Below are 12,384 nucleotides of genomic sequence, written 5' to 3'. Positions count from 1 at the left end.
CAGCCATCTCCCAGGGGGCCCTCATCGCTATCGTCTGCAATGGCCTTGTAGGCCTCTTGCTGCTGCTGCTCTGGGTCATCCTCTGCTGGGCCTGCCACTCCCGCTCCACTGACATTGACTCCCTCTCCGAATCCAGTCCCAACTCCAGCCCCGGCCCCTGTCCTGAGAAGGCGCCCCCTCCCCAGAAGCCCAGCCATGAAGTCAGCTACCTGCTGCAGCCCTGAAGAGCCGTGGCCTAGCTTGGATCCTGGGACCTAAGTCCCCGCTACGGTCCCGGACTCCCCATCCAGCCTGCCTGGAGCTGGCCTTGGCAGCCCCGAGGCTAGCCAGCCTGGCTTGGCCAGGCGTTCAGTGGCCCTCGGGAGATGGGCCTGGGTGAGGATTCATGAGTTGGTGCTAGGGCCAGCGATGGACGCTACGCCAGACCAGGGACCAGGGGCTGGGTCCCTGGCTGAGCGCCTCCAGGCCCGTTAGTTGGGGAAGCAATAATGGGAGGGTGTCCCGCCAGGGCCTCTCCCTTGGTCCTGTTGTTTGCTGGCTAATAAATGGAATGACGGTGGCTCCACCCTGAGATGTTCTCCTTTTCCTGAGGGCCCTGCAGCTGGGAGATGGCAGGGAGCGGGTGCACTTCCAGACATAGGTTTATTTGTGCCAAGTAGAAGGGAGTCGTGGTGGTTGAGGGCCAAGGGGTTCAGGTGTAAGGTGCTGGGGTCACAAGCTGAATGCTGAGGCTTGGCTGAGGCCCCAGGGTTAGGGGCTACAAGCAATGGGCTCAGGACATGGGCCAGGCTCTGAGGCCAGCCCTCAGGTCTTGGTTTTCACTTCCCTCACCAGGTTCAGCAGTTTGTCTAGTTTTGCGATCTCCACGGCGGGACCCTTCTGCACTTCCTGCCCCTTCTTTTCCTGCCATTGGAGAGGAGAAACGGTGAGAGACGGCCTCCTCTCTCCAGGTCCTGCACTGCTTCATCTGCCCACCCTTCCCTTCCTGGATCTCAGGCTGGTGAAGTGACCCAGGGCCTGTAGAGGCATCCGACTCGCTCTGGCTTGGAACCTAGGGCAGACACCGAATCTCTGTGCTGGGAGCCAGTGGGAAAGGCATTCATTTGCCTTCTGACCGTCAAAGGCCCCGGGGAGGGGCCAGGTCTCTCGCTGGAAGGTCACTGGCTGAGGCCCAGCAAGGAGCTGAGAGGTGCATGCTTAGGGAGAAAGAAGGGTGGCAGGTACAGGAGTCTCAATGTAGCTCTTCCCTGGTGCCCTCAGGTCAGATGGTGGGCAGGTGCCATTTGGACCCAGGCCTGCTTAGTCTGGCAAACCCAGGGTCTTAGGAGACCCATGAGGGCAGATGGGATAAGTCTGTGTGACCCCACGGGTCCGTTGCTGGAGCAGTCCCTCAAGAGCAGAGCCCGACTTTATGACCTCGCCTCAACCAAGGGGATTCCTAGGTGGGAGTGGTTAAGTGTTTGACTCTTAGCCCCGAAGTTGACAGTTCAAACCCTCCCAGAGGTGCCTGCGAAGACAGGCCTGGTGATCTGCTTTCAAAAGGCTGCAGCCCGAGAACCCTATGGAGCAGTTCCGTTCTGCACACGAGGTCACCTCGTGTGTGAGAGAATGCGATGGCAATGACCAGCCCCTGGTCCCTGGAGTGCCACCGCCTCCGCCAGGAACTTGGGCGCTGGGTGTGTGTTGTTTATGGTTCTCGGAGCTTCCCAGCAGCCCAGCACCAGCCCGGGCAGTGGAGTGTGGGCTGTGCTGGGACAGGCTGGGCAGCTGCCATTTCCTGTCTTCCCTCGGCTCCCAGCCCCCTTCCTCTCAGCCACCTGTGCCCACTGCTCACTGGCACCTGCCCCAGCCCTGCCTGCCGAGGGCCTGGCCTGGAGCTGTCTGTGCTTTGAGGTGGGTGGAGAGTACAGGGCCAGCAGGCCTCTTCTTGGCCCTGCCCCCCACCCCACGGCTGACACATTATGGGGCTCAGGTTTCCTCCTGTGTGGCCCCCCTACCTGCCACCAAAGCTCTCCCCACCCCTGGCCTTATCTAGGTCCCTCCCTCTCCTGAATGAGACTCCGGTTCCCTGCCGGGCCTCACCCTTTGCCCCAAGAGTTAGATGACCTAGCTCTGTCATTAACTTCGAGCATTAGGGAAGTTAGTCCTTGACCTTTGGCAGGCCTGGACTGTGACCCCCGTCATGGAAGCTCCGTGGGCCTGGCTGTCCAGCTGGTGAGGGCAGGGGAGCTGCAGCCCCCAGGGAAGGGAGCATAAGTCCCTTTCACTCTGGAGGACTTCCTTTCGCTCTGGTGGCCGTAGTGGGTTATGCATGGAGCAGGTGCTAACTGTAGGGTCAGCTGTTCAAAGCCACCAGATACTCTGTGGGTGACAGACAAGGCCCTCTACTCCAGTAAATCGTGACAGTTTTGGAGACCCAAGCGGGCAGTTCTACTCTGTCCTAGAGGGTCGTTGTGGGCTGGTATAGACTCAGTGGCAGTGAGCTTGGGTTTCTTCCAGTCCCCAGTGACCTGCTCAAGGCCTCAGAGCCCCAGGCTCTCAGAGGAGCCAGCTCGCAGTCAGGACTGACTTTGCTGTGAGAGGACTTGGAATCAAGGGGCAGGACACCCTCCTCAGGGTGTCAGGGCTACACCCTCTGTCCCAAAGAGTGACCAGCATCCCTCCCTGAAGACAGGCCAGCTCTGCCAGCACGAACCTGGGTCTCTCTCCTCAGTTAAATTAAGAACAGATTTTATCTGTTCGCAAATCCTGCTGCTTCCCTCCCCTCCTTGGGGCCAACTAGCTGGGCTCAGCAGCTTCAGACCACGCCCGGCCCCCTCCCCCTGAGCCCACCACAGCCTCTGGGCCACAGCTGCTGGTGCTTAGCAGCCTTCCGAGTATTTATAGCCAAGTCCACCCCTCCCCCAGCTGGCTACAATTACAGGCCCGGCCAAACGCCCAACCCTGGCCTCCCAGGCCAAGGTGGGGAAGGAAGCAGCCAGGCAGCAGGGGGACAGTGCAGTGGCCTGCCTCTGTAGAGGGACATTGGGGGGTATGGGGTGGGGTGTCAGTTCTGAAAAGAGACAAGCCTCTGTCCTAGGCGCCAACTGCAGGGAATGGCTCCACCGGCAACAGGGCCCAGCCCTGGTCCAGTCCTGATCCTGACCCAGTACCTGGCAATAAGTGAATCTCACGTCTTCTCTTAGCTCCATCCAGCTGCACTGGGCTTCCAGCTCCACCACCCAAATGGGCAGGGCCAGCCTCTGGGTTCCCGGTTCTCACTTTGCAACTTGGGTTCTTGAGCTCTGGGTTCTAATCTGTACTCTTGAGTTCTAGACTCTGAGCTCATGGCTCTGGACTCTGTGGCCTGGATTTGAGGTCTTTGGGCTCTGGCCAGGGTGGCTGGATCATCACTAACCCCAGACCCAGGAATCAGAGCTGAGAAGAAGGGCTGCTGACCTAGTTATCCTTCTTAAGGCTCATTCACTGCTCCCCACGGGGAGCTCGGGGACCACAGGAGCTGCCGCCTGTGAAGCAGTATCAGGCCAGAGCCCCTGGGTGTCGTCCACAGCCCATGGTGCCTGTGCAGCATGCCCAAGCTGCAGAGCTGTAGCAGCTCCTGCTCACGGGATGGCTCCACCTGCACCCCCAGTGCCCGGAAACTTAGACTCCGTGTCTAACCTGGTCTCATTGTCTCCCCACAAGAAGGCTTCTCCTTGCTCCACACTTGGGCGATGACACCATCGGCATCTCCCAAGCCAGAACCCAGGGGCCGTACCTGCCTCCATCCCTCTCTCTCGTCCCCCACCGCCCCACCTCCTATACCTTAGGCATCTTGCGCAAGTTGGGTGAGAGCTTGAGGCAGGTAATGTGTCCCCGGTCATCGCCCACAATGATGATGGGGTAGATGGGATTGAACTGCACGTGGGTGATCTTGTTCTTCTTTTTGGCCACCACAGGCTGGTTGCAGATGGCCTCGTACTTGTTGATGACCAAGTCGAACACATGGGCCTGTGGAGAGGTCAATGCCAGCATGCTCAGGGGTCAGGGGCGCCTGTTGCTGTTCCCCTTGGGCTTTCTGGGGAAACATTACAGAAGGCTAAAATGGCTAGCACACTGGAGTTAAGGGGCAGTAGGAGAGACTTGTGACTCTACTAATGTTTTTTGTGTGGTTAGGAGTGGGAAATAAAAAGCCTTTAAGAGACAGTCTAGGCAGAATTAACCGTCACGATGCTCTTAGGTGCCCTGGAGTTGGTTTCAACTCACTGCGACCCTCTGTATGACAGACCGGAACACTGCACAGACCTGCACCGTCCTCACAATTGTTCTTCAGTTTGAGCCCAGCGTGGCACCCGATCCATCTCAATGAGGGGCTTCCTCTTTATTCTGCCCTTCCACTTTACCAAGCACGATCTCCTTCCCCTGGGACCGGCCTCTCCCTGATGTGTCCAAAGTATGTGAGACAAAGTCTGGTAACTCCTTGCCTTTAAGGAGCAGTCTGGCTGTACTTCTTCCAAGAGAGATTTGTTGGTTCTTTTGGCCGTCCATGGTACTTTCAATATTCTTTGCACCAGCACCTTAATTCAAATGGACTGATGCTACCTACTGGTCCAGTTGTGAGAGCGGTTGTCTTCTTACCTTGAGTGGTAATCCATACTGAAGGCTGCAATCCTTGATCTCCTTCAGCAAGTGCTTCGTGTCTTTCTCACTTTTGGCAAGCGAGGCTTGCTGATAGCTGTCTGTCAGGTACCACTGAGTTGGTTCTGACCCATCACTGCCCGATGCACAACAGAACAAGATACTGTCCGGTCTTGCACCATCCTTAAGCCTGCGGTTGCCGTCACTGTGTCATTCCATTTTGTGGAGGGCCTTCCTCTACTTGCCCAAGCATGGTTGCCTTAAAAAAATCGTCGCCACCAGTTATTGAACCCTTACTACGTACCCTGTGGAGCCCTGATGGGGTAGTGGTTACGCGTTAGGCTGCTAACCACAAGGTCAGCAGTGTGGGAAAAAGACAAAGGTTTCTCCCAAACTCAATGAGAGAGTTACAGTTTTGGAAACGCACAGGGGCGAGTTTACGCTGCTCGGTAGGGTCCTTACAAATCAGAGCTGACTGGATGACAGTGAGTTTGGAGTATGTACCCTGGGCAAGCATGTGACATGGTTGTATCATCTACTAGGTCACAGAACCACTTTGTTAGTCAGTGGCAGAGGTAGGATTCACAGCAGCTAATGTACATAAAATGTGTAGGCAGTGCTTGACAGATAAGTGCCCCGTCAATGTGTGATCTTAGTCCAAACCAGGACTGGCTTTTGCACGAACAACTGTGGCAGCCTGCTAACTGGTCTCTTGGCTTCTGTCTGACCTGAAATCCACTCTCCACTCAGTGGCCAGACCTGCCTTTAAACTCTGTAAATCCTGATAGTCTCTCTTGGGCGTACAAGTAAAATTGAGGTTCCTTACCCTGGCCCATCTCCTCTGTCTTTCATGCTCACTACAACCCCGACATATTTGCTTTTCTGTTCTAGAAATGCATTCACTCCAAGCTCACTCCCCACTCAGACATTTGCCCTGACTGTCCCTCTGCCAGGATCACCCTGCCACCATGCCCCAACTCACACAGCTAGCCCCTTTTCGTGTTCACTGCGCAGTTAGAATGTCAGCTCCTGAAAGTAGCCTTCCTCGACTACTCTAACCATAGACCCACCTGCCCTCTTTCACATCACTGTCTTTTACGATGATGACAACAGCTTGATTGAGTTACATTCCACCCACTTAAAGGGTGCAATTCAACAACTCAATCATTTTTAGTTAGTCCCAGAGTTGCGCAACCACATTGAGAGCACTCTGATCACCCCGGAAAGCAGTCCCCTTTCCCCATCGACCTCTGTCTTTAGGACCTGCCTATTCTGAGCATTGCATATTTGAACTGGAGCTATACAATATACCATCCCGTGTCCAGCTTCTTTCATGCAGCATGATGGTTTTTCAAGGTCCATCCATGTTGTAGTAGCCATCTGCCACACTGGTCACCCATCTCGTGGTATGGGTGTGCCATGTTCTGTGTAGCCGTTTGTCCATTGGTAGGTATTGGGGTGCTTCCATTTTTTGGCTATTATGGACCATGCTGCTGTGACCATCCGGAGTCTCTCATTTCCTTCTCTGGCCAGCACTCAGCACTTGAGGGATTTGGTTATTGTTGCTTTTTGTCTTTTCCATGCTCAGGGCCCAGCCTGAAACTGAGCACCACTGTCGACCCGTGGTAGACACGGGACTAGCTTTCGGGTGACGCCATAATCCTGGCGTTCTCTCCTTGGGCAGCAGAGACCTCTCGGTTGCTATCGCAGCCCATAGAGAAGGGGGCTTTACACCTATGAGTGGCTCACAAAATGCTGATTTCTGAGTTTTCACCGAGTCTCACTAGTGAACAGTTCACTCTCATCCTCCCTGAAATACCTTTCCAGACTCAGCTTGCCTTCTTGCAGGGGCAGGGACCTCACTACTTTGCAGACAGTAATGCCATCACTGATGAAGTCTGGCTCCTAGTAGCGCTCGTCTGTCCAGGGCTCTCAGAGGTGACCGACTGCCTCACAAGTGGTCTCTCCTTTAAGACGAACTGCTGCCAGTCCTTCCTCCAGGCCTCCTGGGATGATGATTTCTGGATGACCTGGCCCTTGAGTATACAGACTTGGGCAGGAGGGAGGCTCGACAGGGCAGAAAGGGGTGCTCACCTTCCCGTCGGTGGTGACTGCTGCGAACACAGTTGAGGAGTATGGTGCCCAGGCCACATCGCCCACGGCTGAGTTCAAGTCATAGATGAACATTGGGGTCCTGTGGGGATGGAGGGATGGGAAAGTTGTGGGGATGGAGGGATGGGAAAGTTGTGCCGTGGGGCGAGCCCCACAGGCCCAGCCCAGGGAGGGACCAGGGGCAGGGCCCTCACTTGATGGTGTGGTCCCAGATCTTCACTGTCCAGTCGGAGCTGCAGGACATGAAGACCTTGCTGTGGTACGGGTTCCAGGACACAGTGTCTACCGCCATGTTGTGAGCATCGTAGGTGTCGAGGAATTGGCTGGAGTAGGATTTAGAGCACTGGAGTGGGGGGTGGGGGTGGGGTCAGGAATAGGATGAGTCAACTGCAGCACTTCTCTGAGGGTCCTGGAGGACCAGCACTGGAGGGAGACCCCTGTCCTGCCCCCACATCACTTCCACTGACTGAACTGGGGCCACTAGTTGCCATTTCCACCCCTAACACACCCAGAGAGAAAAGAGGGGCTTAAAGGGCTAGGGCCTCAGGGGGAGCAGTGGGTGAGGATACTGGGCCAGGCTGAAAAGGCCCCTTCTTGAACCAGGGCCTAGGAGGTCGGGGGACCCAGGGTCAGGCATGACCCAGTCATCTCTCCAGGCCAGGGCTCATGGACAGACAGATAACCTTGACCCGTGAAAGGCTCACAGAGAGTCCTTGTGTGACAGGACAGTGTGCCCAGGTATGAGCAGGTGCAAGCCCACTCAGGATCTGGCGGGGACCTGTGTGCCCCTCACTCCTGGCCTCTGGGAGACAAAGCAGCCAGGCCTCCTTCTTTCCTCCAGCTTCCCAGGGGCCGCTTGGGCGAAGGGAAGGAGGGAGGACCTCCTTTGCATTTAGACCAGCGCTGGCTGGGCCTCAGTGGCTCCCGGGAGCCTGCCTGTAATTAATGTTCCCAGTCTCCGGGCTCAAGAAAAGCTGTGGCCAAGCTATTTCTGGATAGATGGCGCTTCAGAGGATGCTCACCTACTAACACTGGGACCTTACAGACAGCCATGACCTCGGTCTTTCCTGCCAGCTGCAGGCTTTCCAAAATAAATCTGCCTGTTACTGGCCTTCAGAGCTCTGCTTGAGTTCAGATCTCCTCCAGGAAGTCCTCCTAGAATGTTCCAACCTCCACCCTCTCCCTCTCCCCCTTCTATTCCTGGTCCTGGGTCTGGGAGGGAAGGGAGGGCTGGAAGGGAAAGATGCTGATGGGGGGCAAAGACAGCCCCAGATCTCCTTTCTCCTGTTCTGCATTTCCCTTCCTTCTTGCCACAAAAGTAGGTCAAGAATGTGTCCTCCTCCCCCAGGGAGCCTTCCAGAACTGATAAGCACTAAGGTCTGCCTGAACAGCGTCTGTGAAGAATGGTTAGCTTGCAGTGTGTGTGTGTGTGTGTGTGTGTGTGTGTGTGTGTGTGCGTGGCAGGGGGTGCTCAGTCCTAGGTGCCCCGTAAAGGGCTGGCATGGGCGGTGTGTGCTCACCTTGTAGATTTTCCCCTCCTCTGTGCCCACCAGGAACATGTAGTCGATCTCTTTGTGGAAGTCAAAAGCAGTGCCACAGCCTTGGGGGAAGAGCGAGTGGCCTTTAGCCAGGCCTCGGGGGAGACGCTCCCAGCACCCCTGCCCAGGGAGCAGACAGCTGGGTCAGACTGAGCCAGGCCCCTGTAAGGGCTGGGAGCAGTCCAGACAAATGGGAACCCCCCACCCCCAGCTGCTGGTCCCAGGCACTCAGGACTCCGGAAATGGCCTGGGGTTCTGAGGACAGGCCGAGGGTGTGGATAAACAAGGCCGGGATGAGTTAGAACAGGGTCAGGGTCTGTGCAAACAGGATCTCGGCTGCGTAAACAAGGTGGGGATTGAGTAAACCGGGGGCTGGATCTGGGTAAACAGGGCCTGATCTGCATAAACGGCTGGATCTGCATAAACAGGAACAAGGTCTGCACATAGGGCTCAAAAGGAAAAACCCAAACACCAGCCAAACGCACTGTCATCGAATTGATTTCGACTCGTCATGACCCCACAGGCCGAGATAGAGCTTCCCCGGTGGGTTTCTGAGACTGTGAATCTTGGCGGGAACAGAAAACCTCATCTTACTCCTGTGGGGCAATTAGTGGGTTCAAACTGCTGGCTTTTCAGTTAGCAGCCAAAATCATCACCCACTACCACCAGGGTTCCAGGCCAGGAGCAGCCTAAATGGGGCCTGGAGGGTCTGCAAACAGCCAGGCACAGCGTTCCTGCGACCTTCTGTGGGGCTCCAGCAGCGGCATGATTAGGGGAGGAGAGTGCTCAGGGGGCACAGGGCAGATTACCCAATAAACAAGGGAAGCACAGGTTTACCTGTGCTTACTACTCTGTAGTGACCGCCTCAAGGTTCGTAAGCAAGTACAAGTAAGCCTGTGCCTCCTTTGCTTAGTGGATTTTCTGTTCCTGTCAGAGGTTGTGCATTTGAAAAGAGGCTTTGACTCTGGGAAGGTGCCATGAGGCTGGCAGAGAGACAGGTGCTGGCCAGACCAAGAAGCAGAACCTTTGCTGTGGTGAAAATGGTAAAATTATTCCTAACAGATTCGTAAGTAAGCAAGCACATGTTTACTTTGCTTATTGGGTAATCTGACACGGAGGCAAGGGCCCCCAGCACTGGCTCCCAGGGCACCTGAATAACTCGGCCTGGCGTGCTCTGGGCAGGCTGGGTTTCCTACCTATGGTGTGCAGCTGAAAGCCCTCCAGACCCTCCGTGGTGCTGCCCTCCACCTTCAGCTTGATGATGTCTGTGTGAACCAGCTCACTCTGCAGTGAATGAAAAACGAGGTGCAGGGGGGTGCCCGTGGGCTGGGGCAGTTGGGGTGGGGTGTACCTTTGCCATTGGGCGCCCACCCACCCATCCATCCCCGGACATGAACCTCCCTGGGAAGCAGGTACCTTCACGAGCGTCCAAGACACAATCCTGCCATCAGATGACACAGAGAAGAAGTTAAGATTGTGGTCCATGTCATCCTTCTGCCACCTGACCTAAAATATACCAAACCGTGAGCTCTGGGTGGGACCCTGCTAGGGTGGAAGTCAGGCTGTAAGCTGGGGTCTGTGAGGAGGGCTGGAATCTTCCATGAACCCATATCAGGCGCAGAGCAAGTTCTATGAGTCTGCTTCCCAGAATCACAGGATTGGTGCTCCTCCCCTCCTTCCATCCATCTCTGTCTCCCTCACCCCTCTCTCCCAGCTAAGCCTGGGGCACCAATGCCCACCGGGAGCTCTTCCAGAATCCCCTGGCTTGGCAGGGAGGTGCCCAATTCCTCCTGGGTTGGGTTACAAGAGCGTGATTGCAGAGAGAAAAGAATGGCTAATTCCCTTACATAGCCGTGACGTGGACAGGATAGAGAACACTCACCAGTCTGCCCACTGATAAGACAGGAATCCTAATAGAACAGGCTCACTGGTAGGGGACTGAATGGGACAAGATATGGGAAGCTCTTAGTTCAGGACCTCAAATAAATTGAGTGTTCAACAAGCATGAGCCAATATCCTCACTGGTCTCTAAGAGGGTGGTGCAAAGGATTGATGCATTTGGCTGCTAACTGAAAGGTTGGAGGATCGAGGCCATCCAGAGGCAACTTAGAACAAAGCCTTGGCAGTTCACTGAAAACACAGTCACCGTGTGTCCGGACTGACTCCATGTTATCTGCTCACATCCACATCAGTATCCCTCCCCTAAGATTCCAGGGACTAAGACTGTGTTTCCGCAGGGGCCTTTCCCCACTTCCTTGGTGGTGTGTGTGTGTCTGTGTGTGTGTGTGTGTGGTAGGTGGGGGGTTGGGGAGGATCCCTCCTCTGCCCACCTTTTCCAGGCTTGCCCCCCCCTGGTCCCACTGCCATTGGCTCCAGCTCCCAGGATCTTGCTCCCAAATCCCAGAGCTGAACTGCATTGCTCCATCTGCAAATCCAAGTCAATAACCCCGGCCCGCCCTCGTCTCGGGGCTGGAAGGGAACATATGGGAAAGTGTTTTGGAGACAGAGCTGTTGTCGTAGGAAGATGACACGCTGGAGGCTCAAGTTTCTGTTGCCAGATGTGGAGGCCTGGCCAAGCCCGTGCCCTGGAGAGCAGGGGTGGGGCTGGGTGCCCGAGTTTTCTGTCCCTCCAGCTCCCTCCAGACCTCCCAGGCTGGGACCACCGTCCCCTCCCCCTGTCACAAGCAGAGGCCCAGTGAGGGAGGCCGGGAGCCCAGCACTGCTGCCTGTAACCGCAGCTGTCACCATGGCTGTCTCCGGGTGGAAGGGGCTGCCCCTCCCCAGCCACCCCCAGGCCTGGCGGAGCAGAGCTGCAGGAGGGCAGCCAGACCTGCCGGGGCCTGCCTGGATATGGGCTCTGTGCTGTCACTGGAGGTGGGGGAGGAGGGGCTAGCACAAGTCAGTGCCAGGCAGCTCAGAGGCTGAGACCACGGCCCATTCCATGTAAAGGTGGTCCCTTTAAAGGGGGAGGGATGGACAGGCAGCGGTGAATCCATGGAAAAGCGCGCCCCTGGCAATTTGTTTTAAACTGTTGCCTGATCTCTCACAGCTGGCAGGGCAGATGGTGATGGAGAACAGAAACAGCTCATTGGTGCCCCCTCAAGTGGTGCCCAGGGCATGCACCGTACCTTCCGGATTCTAGGGCCACCTCTGGGGACAGGAAGTGTCAAAGGCCAGGCTGTAAGAGGCACTCGGGAGCTGCTAAGGGAAGTGTTTAAGGAGCTCGTCTGCATGGAAATTGTATTTCACACCCCACTTAACTGCCTGATACCCAGTGGGGGGTGGTACAGATATTCCAAAGTGTGTGTGTGTGTGTGTATGTGTGTGTGTGTATGTGTGTGTGTACAGTGACACACGTGCTCTGGAGCTGGAAGGGGAGGTGCAGACAGGGGAGAATGGGTTACTGCCCGGGGAGCAGGTAGTTAGGGTGGGTGGAGCCTGCTGAACTGGGCTCTTCTCTTTCTGCTCTGATTGCAGTGGACATGCCCAGCCCCTTCCTCCTGCCCCCTGGCTCAGACACACTGGGCTGCCCAGGCACCATCCAATCCTTAGGGCAGTAATTTGAACTATGGGACAGGAGCCCAGCATCCTTAGTTTTCTCTCTGTCTCCAGAACCTTCCATGGCTCCCTGCTGCTAATAGAGCCGAGCCCTTCTGCCTCTCCTAGCAGACCCTCTGGCCTCTGGCCTCCCACCAATACTTCTGACGTGATTCCTTTAAGAAGAACTAGATGTCAGTGTTTCTGCCATCTCATTCACCTGCTCAGCTCTTCTTCCAGCTCTGGCCACTACATCCACCTGCCTGCTGAAAAGGACCAGTAGCACCCACCCCCGTCTGAAACTTCCCCCAGATCAAGCTTGGGCCTCCCAGAAGGCCCAACTGAGCCCCATGGGGAGCTGAGAACACACGGGGTCCACCAGGCCCTGGGGGTGACCAGAAGCGGCTCCTGAATCACCATCCCCACAGGCAGCAGACTCTCTGCAAAGAGATGTGGGATCCCTGGGGGGAGCTCTGGGACAGCAGACTCCCAGCTCCCACCAGAGACCCTGCTCCCTCCTGACCCTTACCTTCTGCCTTTCTCTGTCCTGTCTAACTCCAACTCCTGGGAGTCAAGGCAG

General features: G+C 56.1%; 2 protein-coding genes across 2 annotated transcripts in view; one reads left to right on the top strand and one right to left on the bottom strand.

Moving 5' to 3' along the window:
* The window catches only part of ENHO (energy homeostasis associated), a 17,738-nt gene extending 17,514 nt beyond the window's left edge, over nt 1-224 (top strand). The window contains exon 5 of the mRNA XM_045289314.1: nt 1-224. Within this exon, the coding sequence (XP_045145249.1) occupies nt 1-224 (224 nt within the window).
* Nucleotides 225-623: 399 nt separating this feature from the next.
* DNAI1 (dynein axonemal intermediate chain 1) overlaps nt 624-12,384 on the bottom strand; it is a 66,860-nt gene continuing 55,099 nt past the window's right edge. Inside the window, 7 exon segments of the mRNA XM_045289272.1 lie at nt 624-903; nt 3,805-3,990; nt 6,712-6,811; nt 6,924-7,072; nt 8,250-8,329; nt 9,464-9,551; nt 9,684-9,773. Of these exon segments, the coding sequence (XP_045145207.1) occupies nt 805-903; nt 3,805-3,990; nt 6,712-6,811; nt 6,924-7,072; nt 8,250-8,329; nt 9,464-9,551; nt 9,684-9,773 (792 nt within the window). The 3' untranslated portion in view covers nt 624-804.

The sequence above is a fragment of the Echinops telfairi genome, unplaced genomic scaffold (genome assembly GCF_000313985.2).
Source record: "Echinops telfairi isolate 266 unplaced genomic scaffold, ASM31398v2 ScPeMD7_25;HRSCAF=90, whole genome shotgun sequence".
In the NCBI taxonomy this organism is placed as follows: Eukaryota; Metazoa; Chordata; class Mammalia; order Afrosoricida; family Tenrecidae; genus Echinops; species Echinops telfairi.
This window is presented reverse-complemented; position numbering and strand designations above follow the sequence as displayed.